We start from the raw sequence: 22,564 nt of genomic DNA, 5'->3' as shown, positions 1-22,564 counted from the left end.
CACAGCTTGTGCGCAGAGGCAGGGAAACCGCTTCTCTCCAACCGCAGATTGAAGCTGACCCTGAATTACTACTTGAAACTGTTTTCCGAACCTAAAAATCCTGCTTATGATAGTGTCTTCAACAACCCCTTCAACAAGAAATTTGAAGACAACCCAAACTGCATCCCCCCACTTGGACTCCGTATTCAGCCACTCATGGAAAATGTCAATCTGGATGTTGGTGGCATCTCACATTTCTCTAAGTTCCCCGACAGCCCACTGTAGGCCTTTAAAATTCCTGAGGTCCAATTCAGTCTGGCCTCGTACCGTAAAGATTCCACCAGTTCACTGGCCTACAGAACTTACTTTTTGGAACTCTTCCACAAATCCCCTACCTTTCAAAAAATCTTTTCTGACGGTTCCAAGTTGGAGGACGGAGTTGCTGCATCTGCATCAAGATGTGAAAATGCCACCAAGGATGGAATCCCAGCAAAGAATTGATTAACATAGACCTGGGGGAACACAGACATGCTCTTGCATATTCAAATGAATAGCTGGACTGTTGATAATGCAGTCACCCCAAAACTGTGGATATACCTACAATCGGAAGTGAAAGGCTTAAGCAATTGTGTGATACATTTCAGAGTACTTGACATACCAAACATGAAACAAATGTATTTGAAGGATGAACATGGAGAATCAGAAGCTTGGCCAGAAACAGTGATATTTCTATTAAGGATTTTACTCTTTTTTTCATTCACTTATGGTAATGAATGTGTGCATAGACTAATTGTGAGTGTTGTCAACAGGAGTCTGGGGGTGCTGGCCTATGTGATGCTGACCGCATGTTCACCTTTCGCTGGGGACAGCCAGCAGGAAACATTTTGCAACATCTCACAGGTCAAACTGGACTTCCCTGATGATCTCTTCTCCCATATCAGTCCACATGCTGAAGACTTCATCAGGAAACTGCTTGTGAAAGACCCCAGGTCAGTTATTTGTTGTAGGATTAATTCATTTTACAGGCATGAGATTTTTCCGACTATAGTCAGATTTCCGACCGAAAATTGGCTCTAGAAGCCATTTTTGAGATTCGCGTAAATCCGTTGAGAAAATCGGAGGGGTGGGGGGGTGGGTGGGTGAGGTTTTTTTCCGACCCACAAAGGTTGCACGAACGTTGTCCATTGCTAAAATATCCCATGTTTGGATAAGCAAACCAATTGAGAATAAGTGTTCCGTTGCTCCTCTGTCATCATTCAGCTTATCCGTATGCGGTCGGAATTACAAAACTCGCTTGCGGGCTTCACGAACTGCGAAGATGCCTGATTTCGTCGATCGTCTTCAGTCATTGACAAAATGAGAAAACTCACAAAGGATTAGAGGATTTTTGCAGCAGAGATCGATAAAGGAGTGATTAATGAGTGGAACTGGGTCTGGCAAGATGAGATCGTGAAAACAGAAGTGAAGAATAAAAAAATAACTTTACGGGTAGGCGACGTCATTCACAAAATTGACACCGCGGGCAAGCCCAAGTGTGATTGGTGTCAGATTGTATGGGTGCAACTCTTCAGTCTAGGCATGGAAATCTGTTTTCACATTTGCATTAAAAACGGAGCATCCATTTTCTGGAAGAAAAAAGAAAGAAAAAGCCGATGGGCCATTCTATGTCGTTTACTGATGATCTGTCAAAAATGAAAATGGAATGGTCTTTCGAAAGCGTCGTTTGTTGGCCCCTTGAGAGGCAATCCAGTGACTTGTCAGAGCACCAAAATCGAAGTCCGAAAGTTTCCTTACGCACTGTGAAAAGCACGCATGCGCGCACATGCACACACATGCTGTCGATCACACACACACACACACACACACACACACACACGGCACAGACATGTGAGCGCGTGCACACACACACACACAAACTTGTGCGCACGCACAGATGCATCAGTGCGCGCGATCTCCATCCCTGTCAAGCCACAAGGGCCGTGGGTACATCTGCTTGACCCTCTGTTCATTTACACAAGCTGCCAACGTTTGCCACTGTATGCACAAGTAACATTCAGTGTTGCGATTGAAACAAACTTTGTAGCAAATTATTGACGTCAGTGCCTTTTCTGACACAGCCGAGGCTTCTGTAGTACAGACAGGTCATGGCAAGAGTCAATGTATTTAGATTTGAGACCAAGTTACGCACGCACGCACAGGCACAGAGCTGAATAGAATGCGCGCGTGCGTGCGCACGCGCACACACACACACACTTTGAAACCCCCCCCCACAAAAACACATGAATGCATTCACATATACACATACTCTGTTTCTTATTTTCTCTCTCTCTCCTTCACACTTGCACATGTGCACACATAATATTATGAGCACTCATAATCACACAGAGCTTGATAATACCCACATGCGCATGCACACTCACACACACTCTCTTTCAAGCACAACAGACACACACACACACACACACACACACACACACACACACACACACACACACACACACACACACACACACACACAGAGAATTGTTTTAAAGCAATGTGCATATATGCACATATACAAACTTGCACTTTTTCCTACCACCTTCCCCCCTCTCTTTCTGTCTCTTTGTCCCTCTCTCCCTCTTTCCGTCTCTCTCTCTCTTTCTTGCATAAACACACAGAGTTGTATTGAAAACACACACAGAGAGAGAAAGAGAGAGAGAGAGAGAGAGAGAGAGGGATCTATTGAATTTTTAAAGCAGTGCATACACATGCACAAATACAACTTGCATTGTTTCCTCCTAACATCTCCCCTCTCTTTCTGTCTGCCTGCCTCCCTCTCTGTCTCTCTTGTGTTTACACACAGTTGAATTGAGACCACACATACACACGCGTGTGCACACTCACGCTTGCTTGCTGTCTCTCTCTCTTTCTTTCTCCCCTGAACACACACACACACACACACACACACACACACACACACACACACACAGAGTCCATGCTGGGGAACTCTCAGCGGATCTGCTATTTTCAGCGGAGGAGCAGTTGATTTCAGAGAGAAAAAAGTCACTCCCCAAGCCCCCGCCCCCCTCCTGCAGATTTCACTTTCATGATTTGCTGAGGTACCCCTCCCCTCTCTCTTGAGTCTCCTACCAGTGCTGAGGGAAGGGGGGGGGGAGGTATGAAACCACTGTCAATGACTGTGGCAATCTTAGCATTGAGCCAAGCCACTGGCTCCAGCTGAGAATTCTTGACTGCTTGGAAGTGATATAACCAGTCACAGACCCACCCCCTCCTCCCTCCAGTCATTCCACTTCCCCCTTTCTTTCCTCAACCAACACACATGCATGTCAGTGGAACAGAGACTACAGCTGAAGAGACCAGATGGTCAGTTATATTGGTACAGTGCAAAGTTGTGTGCTAAGAACATTTTCCTTGAAAACACACACACACACACACACACACACACACACACACACACACTCTCTCTCTCACTCTCACTCACTCACTCACTCACTCACTCACAGAAAGAGTTTAGCACACAGAGTTGTATTTAAAGCAGTGTACATACATGAACTTTAACTCTTTCCTCCCATGTCCAGCCCGACCCCTATTCTCAATCTCTTTGTCTGTCTCTCTTTCTCACATACACAGCGTTGCACTGAAACCACACACACACATATGAAACACGATATTGAAAATCATGCCCCCAAGGCTGACTTTACAGGTTTGGAAGCAAAAACACTTCAGTTTGGGAAGAATTGGACTGATTTTTTGTCTTCTGTGGGTTGGAATACCTCAGCAGCATTGGTTGCACGCAAGTGCAGATTTTATGGTTTGAAATTGAGAAAAACCTTCACGGCTTCACCCAGGCCCCCACCTTTCAGACTCAGTCACAATTTCCCAATCTCATGCCTGGTTTATACTTGATGATGCTGATAAGTTTTACTTCTTGATCTGAAAATGCCACACTATAGACTAGAATGATTGTCAGTATTCAATGGGTCCTCTGTGCTCACTATACCTTGTCAAGTTAGATATTTTAGGCAGAAGCTCAACCTCTGTTTTTCATTCAGACTGACCTTCTGACTCTCCCTTTTTGGCAGAATGTATTCTGCTCAGTTACGCTTGAATGCACTCTCCTTCCACCACATTCGTGGTTTGTACACAAATTTTTAAGAACTCCAGTTGCTTTGTCAATTTTTTTCTTCTCATTCATGCGAAGCACTCATTTTCTGACTTGCCTAAGCCTTCATCTATCCTGGTAGGAACCTCAGACATACCTTTCTCAGCATCTGCATGCAATTTAGGGTAAATGCTTTCAGATGACTTGACACTTGACATACACATCAACCACATTTGTTGGTCAGCATACGCAGTGCTCAGACAAATCAGCTCCATTTGCCAATATCTAACCACAGAAGCTTTGTTCTTTTGTTCTATCTAAATTAAATTATGGAAATGCTCTTCTTGCTGGCTGCCCCAAACACTCTGTTTCTCAAAACTAAAAGCCTCATAGGAAATGCGCCCGGCAACTTTTTATCCAACAGTAATGGAAATCATAACCTTCCCTTTACTCTGAATAAATTCAAATCTGCTCTTCAGACCTGTACCGATTTCTCTCCTGGACTGGACGAGGTACATTATAAACTTTTGAAACATCTTCCTGAAACCTGTTTAGAAACTCTGCTAAAAGTCTATAATAATATCTGGTCACAGGCTTTTTCCCACCCTCTTGGCATAAAGCTCTCATCATCCCTATACTGAAACAAGGAAAAGACCTCTCCAACCATTCAAACTACCACCCAGTAGCACTGACCAGCTGCATTTCTAAATGGATGGAAAAGATGATCAACAGTAGACTGACGTGGAAACTAGAGATCAACGCCTCCTGGTGAAAGAACAGTGTGGTTTCCACAAACATCTCTCTACTGTTGACCATCTGGTCCATCTGGAAACCTCAATTTGAAATGCTTTTATGACCAAGCAGCATGTTGTGGCCATATTTTTTTTATTTGAAGAAAGTCTATGATACCACCTGGAAATTAGCATTCTTGCTGATCTTTACAACCTCGGCTTGTCCACAATTTCTTGCAAGACGGACAGTTCCAGGTGAGGGTCAGCACCACTCTTTTCGACATACAAGAGAAGGAGCATTCTGTCACCTGCTCTTTTAAGCATTAAGATCAACGACATCATCCAGTCAGTCTAGAAAGGATCAGATTGCTTTTTACTTGTGGATGATTTTGCCCTTTGCACAACTGGTGGCATGTATGCCATCATCCAGCAATGGCTCCAGCTCTGCATAGCATTGGGCAGAGGAGAATGGTTTCACCTTTTCCTTCCACCAAAACACTGTGTATCCATTTTCAGAACTTTCGACAATTCTTTCTAGATCCAGAAAATCCGTCTTTGAAAACCCACCATCCCAGTGGTAAAGGAAGCCAAATTTCTTGTGGTAATTTTTCACCAGAGGCTAAATTTCCTCCGTCACAAACAGTTGAAAACCACCTGCAAAAAGCTGTAAACATCCTTCGAGTTGTAGCACATATGGACTGGGGCACTGATAAAAAGATATTATTGCACCTCTGCAGAGCCCTGGTCTGGTCCAAAGTGGACTTCGGATGTGTAGTCTACAGCTTGGCCAAACCTTCCTGTGTAAAACTGCTGGACCTTATACACCATCAGGGGCTCCATCTCTGCTCAGGCGCGCTCTGTACCACCCCTGTGCAAAGTTTTTACACAGAGGTGGGGGAACCACCTCTTTCCAGCTGCAGACTGAAACTGACCCTCAACTGTTATTTGAAACTGTTCTCTGAACTGCAAAACCCTGCATATGTAAATGTTTTCAACAACCCTTTCAGTAAGAAATTTGACAACCCAAACTGCATGACTCCCCAGGACTCGGTGTTCAACCACTCATGGAAAAGGTTATCTGGATGTCGGAGGCATCTCAGGTTTTTTTGTGTTCCATGACAGCCCACGATGGACCTTAAAAACACCTGAGGTATGATTCGATCTGGCCTCACACCGAAAAATTCCACTAGTTCATTGGCCTATAAAACCAACTTTTCTGAACCATGCCACAAATTTCCCACATTTCAGAAGATCTTCACTGAGTTTGAGGATGGTGTTGCTGCATCTATGTTCAGTCCTGCCTTTCCTCACCAGCCCTCAATGAAACACATTGTCTGACAGCTAAGGTTATGCTGCAGAACTGACGGCACTGGTTCTGTCACTGAAAATGGTTCTGCAAGCAAAATACAGTTATGATTTTATCAGATTCCCTGTCAGCTCTGGAGGTGATTGCCTGCAGGAATCTGACACATCCAAAACTTTTATACGTTTAACGAGCAAAGGGTATGAAGTTGTTTTAGCCTGGGTTTATATCTATGTTGGCATTCGAGGTAATGAGATGGCAGACCAGCTGGCCATTAACGCCACAAAAGTCTTATGTTCCATACACAGACTTGAAGCAGAAAGTGAACGCTTACATTAAAGATCTGTGGCAAGAGCAGAGGAACATGCAGATGGACAACAAGCTGTTCCAAATTCATCCAGACCTAAAAGAGACCCACACTGAAAAAACAATGCCTGCGGATTCTGTAGTCAGTGCTATTTTTAAGTAGTGGGAGTCTCACTGTAGTGCAGCAGCCATGCCAAGGGAATGCTCAAATTGGCTTTTTTTAATTATGTGTGATATCCAGTGCATAGATTTTTTTGTTATAAGTGTCAAAATAAACATTGATATTTCTTCTTTGAGAACCATCCTTTTTTGTTTTTGTATTATGTTTGTTGCAATTTCAAGAGATAAAAACATACTCTGTGTAAAATATGATCACCCCACCACATAGGCAGCCATACTCCGTTCTTGTTTCCATAACCCACTGAATGCTGACATGGATTACAGGATTATGAACGTGCTTATTTGATCTTCTGCTTGGGTATACACACGAAGGGGGTTCAGGCACAAGCAGGTATGTTGACCTGGGAGATTGGAAAAATCTCCACCCTTTAGTTTACCCAACAGGTGCCGTTACCGAGATTCAAACCCAGGACCTTGAGATTGAAAGTCCAATGCTTTAACCACTCTGCTATTGCGCCTGCCATTTGTTTCAAAATGCGGTGAACAAAACCAACAAATACGCTAGCAGTGACATGTTGTAGGGTGACAGTGACACAGCTGTGACACTGGGCTGTGACACCTGCATCGTGACAGTAATCTAGCTGACTATTGGTGAAAGAGACACCAAACGCTCATGTAAATGGTATGGTGTGTGTATATTTCATTACATGTTAAAAATATACATTGTGTGCTGCAGTCAATTTTTTTAATTCAGTGTGTTTGAATACTTTCCACCCAATAAAAATAAACTTGGTGACACTTATTTTGCGGCAGCAACATGACTGACATGTCTGCAGGGCACACATCTCAGTGTGCAGAACAAAGCTCAATAATTTGTGATAACTTTTTTCCAAATATGAAGAGTCTGCAATGAATAGTAAATCTATTGCACTGTGTGTACTTGAGGAACCATATTTTCTTTTAAACTGTGTGAAAAGTTTTGATTACTGGGAAGAGTTTCTCAGTAACATATGCAAATGCCAGAGGGTTGAAGTGAAATTTTCACCCTGTTCCATCAGTAAGATTTGACATTTTTGAAGGTTCATAATTCTTGAAAGGAAAGAACAAAAGATATCAGGTTGAAAGTGTCTCCTGTCTAGATACTACAGATTGCATTCTGGAAGTGTCAAATCTATAGAATGTATTTTTGCCTCCTTGTGGTTGGGGCTTTAACCCACTTAGCACTGCCAGTTAGCTCCTCTGACTTTCCCCACAGTTGACCAGTTTGAATGGGTAAGAAATAAAATGGCCAAAAAACAAATGTTAAAAATTATTAATTGAAAACTTCCAAACTGATCAGTAACATAACAAGTTAGTTGGGGACAAAATATAAAACTTCCTCCCTTCTTATGTTATCAGTATCATACAGTGGGATGATGAAAGTATCTATATTTTTTGTTGGAAATTTGCACACACTGTTGACTTGTAAAGGTATCCAGGGAAGCACAAAGAGTTTGAAGCAGATTAAATTCAGAACGTTATATAGCCACAATACGGCTCCTTCGTCTAATTCTGTTGTTTTCCTTGTGACTGAGACGAAACTGAGACATACTGTTCACTTGAACCAGTCACCTCAAAAATAACTCTCCTGCTCGTGAACGTAGCAACACACACTGCCATTTTCTGGTCACAGTGGAGAGTTTAAAGGTCATTTGAGATATTCTTAGCTCATATCGTAGTCATAACATCATTGTGGAAATTAGGTGTCACTCCAAAAATTCAAAAGTATCTAAGGCCCCTATCGGGACCCTTTATCTGAAACTGTTGTGAACAGTAGGGCCCCAGTTGGTGCCCTTCGTCCGGAGTGAGTAAAAATATGTTTTATTCAGTGAACAGACTTGTAAACGAAAACACTAAATAAATTTGAATTACCATATTAATTTTTCTGGAACTAATTAAGGTGTCTTCAAAATTATTTTTGTTATTTGCATGTCTTAAAAAGTTCTAAATGATATTACAGTTTTTTAAGTTCTGCATATTTTATTAAATTTTTTGCTGCCACTACTATGGGGCACCCCCTATTGTTCTCTTCTTTTTGTATGTATATTTAGCATAATCAGAGAACTATTTCAGGATTTCCTTCATGCTATATCCAAAGTATCAAGTTTAGCTGTCTTCATTTTAAGTTCATATAATTTTTTCCTACATCTTTGGATAGAAGGGATGTCTGTGTACAATTTTGATCAAAATCCAGTTGATAAAGTTGCTTAAAGAAAAGAACACAAACATGTGCAAAGAAATATATGTTCAAGGTGATACTGATCTTACAAATTGAATTTATATACATTACAAAGATTCTTCCTTTTGGGAATTTTTTTTGATAAAGTTGATTTCACTTTACATTCAGACTTCTCTATTGGTGGCATGCTTGGCTAAGAAGCAAGAGAGAAAACAGCAGAAACCGAATGATACTTCTTTCTTTCTGAGACTTTGAGAGTGGTTATTTTGTGCAGACGTCGCATGACGGCCAGACAGTGCCTGGACCACCCATGGCTGAAAGCGGCAGGTGCTGAGATGCATGTTTCTCTGCCAGCCGACAACAAGGCTGCTGCTCTGGCTCAGGACATGGTGCCCCCATCCAACTGGAACCCTGATCGCCGCAGTAGCTTGGGTAAAGCGCCACCCCACAGCCCTGCCACCACAGGTGCTATCTCAGATGGACTGATTGTCAAGGATCTACCAAAGGAGGCAGCCAGCTTCAGGGATGGGGAGGAGAAGAGACCGGGTGAATGCATGTCAGATGCATCCTCTAGGCCTGTCCCAAGTGATGAGGTGACCAGCACCATTGAGGGGATTGGCATTGATGCTTCATGCTTCTCTGTGACAGACACCAACCAGATGGACTGCTCCCCTTCCAACAAGCGACAGTCCATGGAGATCCCTCTCAAAAAAGCCAGATGTGCTCCAACCTCTCCGATGGGTGAGACACAGTATTCAGACTTGAAAGAACAGGAGGAGAGAGCAGGTGCTGCTGTGGCTAATGGTGGCAGTATCAGTGTAGACATGAGTGACCTGACTGTGACTCCGGGGGATGGTGCCAGGGAGAATAGCTCAGAAACACCTGCTGATTTTGATGCTCACCAATCTTGTGAAGTAGACTGTTTAACCCAGCCTGGTGTTTAATGCGTTTCTTGCCTGTTTTCAGCTCGTCAGAACTCAATGATGATTAAACAAAATGTGTTAACTGCATGTTCTTCACCCACTCCCCACCCTCACCTAACTCATGCATGCAACAAATCTTTGAAGTCTGAAGTGTTGCTTGTGTGTTCAACCTTTCCCACAATCTCTGCCTAATTATCAAACAGTGTTATTCAGTTTGATCATTTTTAGCTGTGGGAGTATCTGTGTATCCTAGTACCGTATCAGTGAAATTATTTGTCAAAATGTACAGAACGAGTGAGTTTTACTTTTCTGTTTGGATCCACAGAAGTGGTCACCCAAAGACTATGGTTGTTGATTTGTGTACAGTATGTGTTTGTGACCAAATGAAAAGTGAAACCAAATGAATATTTGATCCCTAATTGATTCCAGCTGGAGGTTTCCTTTAACTTTGCATAATAGCATGAAATCCTGCTAGTGTTTCAGTGTCTGAGTAAATGTTGCAGCAGATTGCTCACAGCACAAGGTATTTGTCCAGTCAAGGTGGGTGTTAGAGCTATTTTCTCCTTGTAGGGGAGTGGTGAGTGGTGGACATGGGTGAGTGATGGTCTCACTGTACTCACCACCTCCCTGCATGTTTGGGTTGCCAGAAAGCTGCAGCAGCTTACACTGCTCAGGGTCCGATACTCACCACTGGTTAAGGGATTGATGTGAAAGTTGTTCAGACCATAGGGTGTTTGTAAATTGTTAATCAGTTTTGTTAGATGAGGCTTGCAGTGACTAATATACATGGTGCGCTTTCTCCAAACTGGCCAATGAATTTGTTTAAATACAGATTTCAGGTGATGAACAAGGTGAGAAAGACAATTTATAATAATAGAAAACTCATTTCATCACGACAACCTCAAAGTAAACTGAACACAGAGATGTATTCAAGGAACATGCTGCAGTGAATCTGTTCTTGGTGAAATTGGTTCTTCTGTGCATGTGATAATCTTTCTTCATTCTTGAACAAATGTCCTTGTTGAAGAACATGATGTCTGCTGAGTACTGTAAGCATGACTTTTGGAGAGGTGTTGTGACTGCCAGTGTCTTGTCTTGACTATAATCATTGTGTGTACATGTATATAGGGTTCCTGATACTGTGCTCTGTATATGGTTATTGCACTTTTGAATGAAAACAAATAGCTTTGTTATAGAGACTTTGCAAATAATGTATGTTTTGTTCCTTAAAATAAAGAGTTCCTGGCTAGTAAATTCTGTTTTGCTGAAGTAAATCACTTATCTAGGATGAACTATAGGTTTAAAAAAAATATATTGAAAAAAGTAAAAACAAACATGGACAGGGATTTTCTTTGCTTTCACGGCAAAATGGCTTACAGTGAACTCATGTTTGTTCCTTATTTTAGTAAAGGTTTGCCATGTGAAAGCACAGGATAGAGGAAATAACAGGCTTATTTATTTACATAATTTGGCAGTGAAACAAATGCATGAAATTCAGATAAGCACATTTCTCTCTCCCCCAGTCTCTCTAACTGCTCATTATTTATGTATTTGTTACAACTTATTGTCCCAATGATTACTAACAATTTTCAGTGCATAAAATGTAAACAACTCGACCAAGATAGCAAAAACAAGAGGGCAGTTGCCATGGTGAACATATATAACTTGGCCAATGTCTTTTTATGCAGTCAGCTTCAGATAGCTTACTTTAATCTGCATCCCTCGGAAATGGAGTATGGCTGCCTACATGGCGGGGTAAAAACGGTCATACACGTAAAAGCCCATTTGTGTATATACGAGTGAATGTGGGAGTTGCAGCTCACAAATGAAGAAGAAGAAGAATCTGCAATTTATCTGCCTTTTTCTTTCTTAAGTTATAAAAAAGTTTTGACACTGTGCAGATCTACCATAACAAAAATCATTCCAAGCTACAAATTGAAGGCATTTTCTTTTGAATTGATTCTTTAAAAAGGCTAATGTATGCAGGCAGGTTCCCTCTCCTTATAGGATCTCACAATTCAGTTAGCGTTTGAAAGGACAAAGTTTTTTTCCCACCGGATCTCCAAATTATTCCAAGGGTATCTATATTGAGCTAAGCTTTTCTTGGACCAGTCTGTTTGCATGTTGAACAAATGATTTTCCTAGAACAATCTGTTTAATTTGGTGAAGAACTGCTAATGTAAGCTTTGTTGTAGATTTCTGATTTAATTTTAAAAAGCAACAACAAAAAACAACTATTTCAGTTCAGAACAAATTGGGGTTTGTGTATTTGTGGAGATTTGTTGTATCAGCAAAGGTATTATCCTGATGTAAAGGTGTGCTATGTTAAGAGCAGTCTTGGGAAATACTTTGGCTGAAACTGTGAGGAGTATTGTCTAATTTTTTTTAGCTATTCAGTTCAAGTATTCTATGTATCATAATGTCTAAGTATTTCATTTTTGATAGCTTAAAAATAGAAAAGATAAAAAAAAGATTTTTTTTTAGATTGTAAAACATGTTCTGTATTTGTTATCACAAATCTTCAGGTTGAAAAATAAAAATAGAAAAAAAACCCCAACAAAAAACCCTGAGAGTAGATTTGAACCCACATGTTCGGGTGGAAAGAAAATGTCTTAGTTATGGCACTATTGTGGATCTACCGATGACTTTCAAGAATTAATAATTAAGCATGCTGTTTTTAAGTGTGATAAAACAGTTGCGGTTATCAAAGTGATAACACTGTTTAAATCACGTTATTTTGGTATATCTCTGGCATTTAAGAATTCCGAGGTAAAGGAGACGTTGCCATCGCCTCAAGCAGTCTGCAACATTTAACCATTTTCTCTGGATCTAGATAGATGTTTGACAAGTTTAGTTACACTCACTAGGAAATTTGACACAGTTGATTCAATTTCTCTTTTATGTTCATTCTAGTTAATTTAGTACCCACTTTCAAATATTCATATGCAGTAAACATGTCAGTGATGTAGTTTGTGTCACTGGATGTGTTCTGTCCAGTTGTATTACTGTTCTTTTAATCGCAAACCTAGTAAAAACAAGATCTGCACAGAGCAGCTGAGACAAGGCTGACCAAAACTCAATGAAACAGTCCAAATTTATGTTGAATCACCATCCACATCAGAATATTCATATGTCTTAAACATGTCAATGCTGTATTTATTGTCACTATATGTGTTCTGTCCAGAATTAGAATTTCTTTCCTTTTAATTGCGAACAAGAAAAAAAAGGTCATGCTGTCTTCTCATCAAGCATAGCCTTCATTCAGGCAACCGGGAAGCGGTAAAATGGTGTTTTCATAATTCGGAAACAGCCTCAACGAAATAAATCATTGAAGATCCAGAAACACGGCTTAATTTGGGAGACTTACAACCTATTATTGGTATGACTGAAGATTTTTTCCCTGCTATGTTTAAGCAAAATTTGGTATTGACAGACAAAGTATTTACAGAGAAAATGGCAATGTTAAAGTTTACCACAGACACACATACATACATACATACAGACACGTACACAGGCAACTGAACACTGGTTTATAACATAGACTCACTTTGTTTACACAAGTGAGTCAAAAAAACAACTACTTCTAATTTGGTTCAGAACATGTTAGGGGTTTGTGCATTTGTGGAGATTTGCTGTATCAGCAAAGGTACGTTTCTGATGTAAAGGTGTGCTATGTTAAGAGCAGTCTTGGGAAATGTTTTTGCTGAAACTTTGAGAGGTTGATTGTCTAATTTTTCAGCTCTATTTATATATCATAATGTCTTAAGTATTTCATTTTATTACTTTATTTTAAAAATATTTTTCAATGGTGGACAGTATTGGCAGTTTTTGTCTGGGTAAAGAATATGAATGACTTCCTTTATATATATATATATATATATATATATATATTCTGAACAAAACGTCAATAACTTAAAATGTCCCCTGAAAGTGATGTGATCAACAAAGGTTCTAATTTTTTTCAAAATTTTGATATTTTGTTTTGTTCTATTTTGTCTGGCATGTTCAATTATGATATTGAAATGTATTGCTGCATTGTTATGTGCAGGTTTTTGTAACTGACCACAATATTAAATTTTGATTGTCCTAATTTTGCAAAGTAAATTTGTTGAATTTTGTGTAAATGTCTATCGTTTGTGTATTATTATAATTATTGTTGTTGTTAATCTTATCGTAATTGTTATTACTATTGTTAAAATTGAAACAAATTAAAAACAGTAAAGAGACACCAGCTTTGAAACATATTTTAAAAGTTTTTTATTTATTTATTTATTTTTATGAATGGAAAGGACTGGAACATAATTGTTGTTCAGCTGATTCTGCTTTTTCAAGATGTTATGTTTAATGGATATTGTCTGAAAGTGTATGTTTGTGTGTGTGTGTGTGTTTTTGTGAATGGAAAAATGAATTGTGATATAAAATTACTGATTTAGAGAACATTATCAGACAACTACTATTGGTCTGTTAATATTGATTTGGCTGTAGTTCCATCATACATGCAGTTGAAGCAGGGAATTTTCTTTGATCTCAAGAATATACCATAAAAACCCATCAAATCCATTGTTTCTCTGGATTACCTGTCGGTGCATACTGCTCCAAAACAGGGTGATCTCTCAAGATTGCTTGACTTCTGTGTAGACTGTCATATGGCGAACGCCAAGTTTGCTCAAGTTACAGGGGTGTTGGCAGAGGGATTTGGGGAAGGGAAACAGGACTAGCGGTTTGAAATTGGAGTGCACAAACAAGATGTGTATTCCCACTCATGTCCATATTGCTGTAGGGAGAATCATTCCAGTTGTCAGGCAAGCAGTCTTCAGCAGAGGGTGATGTGGTGCAGGTAAGCATGCAGAAGAGCAGATTTCTCTTGTTGCCCATTTCTTTTCTTTTTTCTTTTTCTAAATGGGATTACCATTCCATCTGAACTTCTATACTTGATTTTGATATTGTGGTGTACAACTTGTATTTTATTGTATTTGTCATCAACATTACAGCATTGCTCTGTAACAGACAGTGTCACTCGGTATCAAACACTGTATGATCAGTATCATACCTTACGGTATAGTCCAATAACATACATTTCTGTTTTCTTAAAGGGAGGAAGCATATAAGATTTGTTTCCTCATACTTATTTCTTTGTTAATTTATGTATTTACATACTTTACTATATTTGATTTCATGGATATTGTGAATTCCTGCAAACACACACACACACACACACACACACACACACACACACACACACACACACATTACTTAATAAAGGAAAGGCCTTTAATATAAACGTTATTCCAACACACATCTACACCAGTCATGTACACTTGCAGGTGCGTGCGCACACAAACACACACACGCACGCACACACACACACACACACACACACACACACACACTTTGGCTAAGTTTTACTCATTCAGTTACTTTCAGAAGTAAACAGTTATATGTGATAGGACGAAGGTTAAATTGGTAATGTTTGTATCAATAAGTTTATCAAATCTTGCATATTTAGAAATTCAGTTTGATCTTTTGTTTTCATTATGATCATCAGATTATGTGCAGTTTTCGTGTGGGCCATCACCATCACTTAACCACTCCTACAGCACAGTTATTTATCCAGTCCCATGTTGACACATTTGAAGTGTTTTTTTTGCAATGTTCATCATGATGCAAAAAGTTCCTCAGTTGTTGTTTCTGTTGATATTGACCCAATCTAAGGTAAGACTTTTTTTCCAAGTCAGACTGTTAATCCGGTACAGTGTCTATAAGATGTCAGCTGATGTCCTGCACAAACTGTTACCACAGTGCCTTTGAGACGTACACTGACGTCCTGTATCTATTTCTTCATCAGAGTTTCGTTCAGTGAACATGAACACTCGGAACAGTTAGCTTGATGTGTCCGGGTTATAAAAAATACTACCTAAAGTAAATAAGCATCCATCTTCTTGATAAATGATTTGCTAACAGGGTTATGTGGAATGCACAAGGAGAGGGAGTTTGCCTCATTTGCAAAATCAGCATTGGAACCTTCAGCAAGCAGAGACACTGGTGCCAGTCAGTGGACTTATATGAAATTTACAGCAACTCAAATGATTCTGGATAGGTATAATGATATGGATCTCTCTTGTCTGATGATTTGTTGGAACTTGAAGGTGATGACAAGAAAGTGTCGTAACTGACAGCCGAACATTCAACTCTGTTCAGTCAGTGTGTCAAAGTTATTATATTTACATGTCTGCAAGAGCTGTGATTGTTATCACAAACTTACAACCTATTTTATTTTCATCTGCAGGCATAAAGTGACAAGCATGTAATTTTCAGCTGTACTTTGTTTTCGGTTTTTATGTCTTTCTTTCATCTTTGTGCTGGTGATCAACGTTTGTTGCACAAAAAATATTGTCTTCACTGTTGAATGCCTGAATAGTTAATTTCAATCAAATTTTTTATGAAGCAAGCCCAGATTTAGAATGCTTAATCATTTTCTTTACAAAAAATACAAAAAAAAACTTACTGTCTTTCTGTATCTCTTTTAGTTGTGCTATAATTGTTTTCCCCTCAAACCTAAAAATTTCCTGGTTAGAGCACTATTTTTACTAAATTCTCCGGCACTGAATGGGTTAATTTGCTTGTCTGGTATTGTCAGTCCAGTGAATGGTGGCAGGAAACATTTTCATTGTCATTTATTTTAATATATATATATATATATAGAGAGAGACATTTTCATTGTCATTTATTTTAATATATATATATATATAGTCATTCGGATGAGACGATAAACTGAGGTCCCATGTGCAGCATGCACTTAGTGCACATAAAAGAACCCATGGCACCAAAGGATTGTTCCTGGCAAAATTCTGTAGAAAAATCCACTTCGATAGGAAAAACAAATAAAACTGCACACAGGAAAAAAAACAAAAAAATAGGTGGCGCTGTAGTGTAGTGACGCACTCTCCCTGGGAGAGCAGCCCAAATTTCACACAGAGAAATCTGTTGTGATAAAAAGAAATACAAATACAAATGTATAGATATATGAATAAATGACGTATATGTATATATATATATATATGTGTGCGCACACACACACACACACACATATATATATATATATATATATATGTGTGTGTGTGTGTGTGTGTGTGTGTGTGTGTGTATCTGTCTCTCTCTCTGTGTATATATATCCCTCTCTCTCTCTCTCTCTCTCTCTGTCTATATATATATATAGAGAGAGAGTTAGATATGTGTGTGTGTGGTGGTGGTGGTGGTTGGTTGGTTGTTTTGTTTTTTTCTTTTTTTTCGGTTGCAAAAATGTACGGCTCTGAAATTAAGGTTTGTGACCGAGTGCCATTTGATTTTTCAGGGTGAGCTAATGCCATATTTGTGAGGACCACTCAGACCAAAGACTGTTTTGTCTTTTTTTCCCTTTCTTTTTTCTTTTAGAGAAAAGTCTTTCTTCTTCTTCTTTTTCATATGAGGGAGTGTGACATCAGCTTTCTTAATTTACTGATTTATTATTTTTGCTGGTACATGTGTATGAGTATTGTTCAGTTGGCAGTTTGGGGGAGGTATACTGTACTTTTTGGACTGCAATGTGCTTTGGGGTATAGAATGCACCTCATTGATTTTACCGCACATGGATTAAAGGGCATAATAAATTCTTAGCAAAGTAGATCACAGTCCAGTGTCATGTTGAAGTGAAATACAGCAGGAAAGGAAATAGGAAGATGAGGTCAAATGTTTTGGAAAGAAAAGTTTAATAGTCCTCAGATTGTAGTGTCTCTGCAAAATTCAACAGTGCTACAGTGGGAATGCCGGGGGTCTTTTAGTAATGAGTATAAATAGCATCCCCACCTTCTGGAAATTCTGTGCTAGAAATTTCCTCTTTTCTATCACTCTCTTTATTTCTGCCTTTTTTCTTTCTTCACTGTTGTCTCCTTTTTCTGCCTTCCCAAGTCCATTCCCCTTTCTTTTTTCAAACAAGCCTTGACACTTTTTTTTCTTTTCCGCAGTCTATGATGTACTATCTGTACTGTATTTTTCTGGTGATTAGGTAGTGAGATTTAAACACTGGGTTGGGTACTGGCTGCCCACTCTGCAGTGTTATTTGCCTACATGGCCTTTTAAATGTATTTTTTGTTTGCCTTTGAATTATTGTTTTTTTCCTTTTTTACACTTTTTTGTAATCTGGGAATAATGAATTAAGGGGAAGGGCTGGCGTCCTCAGCATGGCCTAGTCTTATTTGCCATAAGGAGCTGAATGGTTGGGATACTGTGTCATGAAATGTGTTTTGTGGGTTTGTCTTAGTGCTTTATTGTTGATGTGACAGTTTTGTGTTGACGCGGTTGAGCATTTGTATGGTTTGACAGTCCTGATATGGCCCTGTGTGGTTGGCTTATAAACAACAAGAACAAGGACAAGTGCTACAGCCAGACAAAATGTTTGTTTAGAAGTGTGGCAAAATCAGTGGGGTGCATTCTATAATTTAAAGCACCTTGTAGCCTGAAAAATACAATATATCTCCCCAAAACTGTCAGTTCAACAGTTCTCATACATATATACCAGCAGTGTTTCTGCAATCACCAGTATATATGACAGGACATTAAATTCCACAATACCTGTTTTTGATTTTGATGCCAGAAAATCAGTATTTCATCAATGTTAACTATGGCAATGAGATCGAGCAGAGTGTGGCTCCATGGAAAGGACCATAATGTGATGATGCATGTTTCGGGGAGATAAAGAGCTACTCTTTTTTATTATCCATTTTCAAACAGTTGATTCATTCATTCCCAGCTCAAAGCTTGTTTTGTGGTTTATGGGAAATTAACACTTGCAATCACCCTGAAACTGAATTCTATGACATGCAAGCATTTTGGGGTATCATGATTATCAGTGCATGGTATTGTGATTATCAGTGCATCAAACTGGTTTCATGATCTCTGGAAGTGTGTTGCAGTGTGCTGACATTGGGCTGTGCTGGGTAGTGTTCGACGAAAGTGGATTTTTGAAGTAAGGGTGTGAAAAAAAATTATTGCAGTGATGTCTGATAGTTCAGTGATGCCCATTGGCATATAGAACTGTGATAATGCTCAAACACATGGAATTGGAACACATGCTGTATCCTGTATTGGCAGATATGTGCCCAGTATGATCACTGATTAACTGGTTAAAATGTGTTCACTCAAACATTTGTCAATTGTGTGATTTTAGACATATGAATGAGTTGCACTTCTTTCGATAAAAAGTGTTGAAACATTGATATGTTGCTGTGGATTATAAGGAAACTCATTCAAAATTTTTTGGTGGGAAAAATGTCTTTCAGCTCCTAGATTATGTAATAACACTCATTAAATTGAGCATCTCAGTTTCAAATTACGACATGCACAGTACAATATATGTCAGTTGAGTGCTCGTTGAAAAGTATACATTGTCAATCAATTTGTTAAAGAACTGCATTTTTGACTCACTTGTGTAAAGAAAGTGAGTCTATGTTATATCCTGGTGTTTAGTTGTCTGTGTGTATGTGTGTGTGTGTGTCCTTGGTAAACTTTAATATTGCCATTTTCTCTGGAAATACCTTGTCTGCCAATGTCATATCTGGCTTAAACATAGCAGGAAAAAAATCTTCACAGTCATACCAATAACAGGTTGTACGTCTCCCAAATTAACCATATTTCCGAATTATTAACAGTTTATTTCATTGATGTTTGTTCTGGATTCCGAAAACCGCTGTTACACCTTTGCAGCTGCCGATTGTCTGGTGAGAATATGCCATGACCTCGTTTTTCTTTTTCAGAATTAAAAGCAAAGAAATAAACATTCTGGACAGAACATGTACAGTGACACTTACTACATTATTGATGTGTTTACTACATATGAATGTTCTAAAGTGGACACTGAATTAACTAGAATGAACAGGGAATCGACAGTTTCACTGAGTTAAGGTCAGCATCGTCTACAGGGCACCAGTCAGTGCCTCAGATCTTGACAAAACATGTTGCAAAGCCTGACACGATTGCAACGTCTCCTTTACCACTGAATTATAAGAATTTCTTCAATAATCATTGACGTGTTTACTGCATATGAATGTTTTAAAGTGGATACTGCATTAACTAGAATGAACAGAAAAAAGAAATTGAATGGACAGTGTTGTATTTTCTTCAGTGGAAAGAGTCGAACATGGATCTCTGTAGATCAATAAAAATGGACATATATTGCAGTGTTTTTGAGGCAATGGGAACATCTCCTTTACCTCAGACTTGAAATGATTTTTAAACACCCAAGATATACCAAAATAACATGATTTAAACGGTGCTATGACTTCGCTGCTGCTGTCGATTTATTCCGCTAAAAAAACATGCTCAAATGGTAATTTTTGAATGTCAGCATTGAACCTGCGATAGTGCAGTGGATAAAACCACTCATTCTCAACCCAAACATCCATGGTTGGAATCTGCATTCAAAACTTTTTTCTTTCTTTTTTTAATGCGAAGCTGTATATAATTATAATAATGAATAGAGAACACATTTCAACAAACTGATCTTTAATTTTCATGTTTTTATTATTATTTTTTTCTTTAAGTGTGTATCACAAGTGAGTCTTGAAGGTTTTGCCTTTCTTGTTTCTATTAACTCCAACACAGGTAATTCTCAAACCGATTATTATTTGCAGTGTTTATGATTCTGTCAAAGCAGATGTGTTTGTGGAATGATTTCTTTCTTATGCACCAATGGATCAACAGGTGATGCTTGTTTAACAATCACTAAATATGTATGCCCTTGACATAAATATATTTAGTGAAGTTTTCAGTATGGTTGTACATAAGAATAGAGACATATTTTGAAAATAATTTTATTAAAAAATATATATAATGTAATATATGTAGAGGTGCCACCAGGTATAGCCTGACCATATTAAAAGAAAGTGATTGAATACACAAATCAGCTTTGTAACTGAATAACACTGAGATATATAACTTGATAAGTTTTGAGGATTTTTGTTTAATGGTGGTGGCAATTTATCACTGGCTTCTGCATGAATTTGTTGTAGGTTAACAGCAGTATCATGGCCGTCCAGACATTATCAAGCAAACCCACCATTCGTGTTCCAGGTCCTGATCATTTGTACTGTTTGAGCCAGTGGCATAAGGGTTTCTTTTTATCTGCTCAGTGTTTTGTCTTGATGGAAGTACAAGTAGACCAGAATGAAACATATTAAAATTGTGTGCATGATGTCAGCACTGATAGTTGAGATATGAGTGTGTACATATATGTGCATGTATATGTGTATGCAGTATACACAACAAATACACAAATACTGCCCTGTCTTTTCACTTCCTTGAAAACGAAAATAAAGTTTGTCTCGCCTGACTGTTCATGTCCCCCACTCATTGACTCAGACATACAGAAAAAATGATAAGCTAAGCTTAAGTAGACGCACACATCTCTCTCTCTCCCCCCCACCCCCCACCTCCTCCTTCCAGCATGTAAAGGCATCAGAGAGAACAATGAAATGTTAAACACAGTAGAAAAACTTCAAAAAGTAGTAATGATTGCTTTTTCAAATTCAAAAGTCGCATGGCTTCAAGTGCAGGTAAAGCAGGTTTCTGCTAGCGTAAAACTACTCATGAAGTGATCAGAAGAGCTGTTCACCAGAATGTCAAATGGCATTTCATTTCTTGTACACAAGTCTGAGAGTGTGAAGTATGTAAATGTTGTGTCAGTCAGAATGGGTCAGTTAGAGCCTGAAGTGCAGCAATAGCAATGGAAAGCAACGATGCAACAGCAGCGAGACACTTGTTTGCTAACTCCAAAGCATATCAATGCTCACTCACTGTTTCTGCTAATGTGCAGTTTGACAATGATTGTGCCTTTGAAAGTTATTTGGGGGCAAAAGTACTGTGGAGTATTGAAACACCCTGACTTTTATTTATTTATTTATTTTTACTATATGTACATACAGAGAAAACCAGATTTGACTTGACAAAAAGTGGCTGCATTAGGTAGTGGAGATGCAGATTGATATATTTTCCTTTTTTGTAATTAAAAAAAAAGTGTTTATGTGTCTTTGTTTATACCATAAAGACTGATAAATTAATTTACCATTTTAATACTTTTTTTATGTGAGTATAAGTTACAACATTGAAAGTTTGAATTTGGCATTATAATTCTGCTTTTAAGTTAATTAGTTGAAAGTTTATCTTGCTGATGCTATTTGACTTGTGTTACATATTGAACTGCTGTACTTGAGTTGAAGAAAAGTGGGGAAAAACAGGGGTGGGATGGTGAAAGCAGTGGGCTAAGAGCCTCTTTCATCAAAAGATAGAATAGTTTTTACATTAAAAAAAAAATAATAAAAAGGTTTTAAAATAGGATCTGTGATGAATGATGATATAATTGTGTCTTTTAAATCATTTTTTTTTTCACCCTTACTGTATTATGAACAGTCTGTATTCAACCTGACTTGTATATATATGTGTGTGTGTGTATGTATGTATGTATATATATATATATATATATATATATATATATATATATACACACACATTAAAGTTGTTTTTTTTTCACAGCTCCTGTATTTTTCGATTAAGAAACTGAAAAACATTGTGTGAAGTGGATAGCAAGGAAGTATTAGAACTGTTTGTTATACATATATACTTCACATACAATGACTTATTCTGTTTCGAGACTTGTGTTCCTAGCTTTATGGAGAATTCTGACAGATTTCTTGTCATTATTGTTTTAATCTGGTTTTAATTTGCAAGGAACTTGTCTTCAATAGCAGCTTGCATGTATTCATTCCCACATGGTTTTCATAAGCATTTTGTCAGTACAAATTTTTAAGAAGACTTGATGTATTAACTATTTGTGGCAGGTAGATGAAAGCC

At 38.5% G+C, this 22,564-nt stretch overlaps 1 protein-coding gene across 1 annotated transcript in view; it reads left to right on the top strand.

Moving 5' to 3' along the window:
• The window catches only part of LOC143297219 (serine/threonine-protein kinase 17B-like), a 52,441-nt gene extending 37,507 nt beyond the window's left edge, over positions 1-14,934 (top strand). Inside the window, exons 7-8 of the mRNA XM_076609438.1 lie at positions 789-968; positions 9,037-14,934. Coding sequence (XP_076465553.1) covers positions 789-968; positions 9,037-9,706 — 850 coding nt within the window. The 3' untranslated portion in view covers positions 9,707-14,934. The remainder of the gene's footprint in view (positions 1-788; positions 969-9,036) is intronic.
• Positions 14,935-22,564: the final 7,630 nt, after the last annotated feature.

The sequence above is a fragment of the Babylonia areolata genome, chromosome 2 (assembly GCF_041734735.1).
Source record: "Babylonia areolata isolate BAREFJ2019XMU chromosome 2, ASM4173473v1, whole genome shotgun sequence".
NCBI classification, from domain to species: Eukaryota; Metazoa; Mollusca; class Gastropoda; order Neogastropoda; family Buccinidae; genus Babylonia; species Babylonia areolata.
This window is presented reverse-complemented; position numbering and strand designations above follow the sequence as displayed.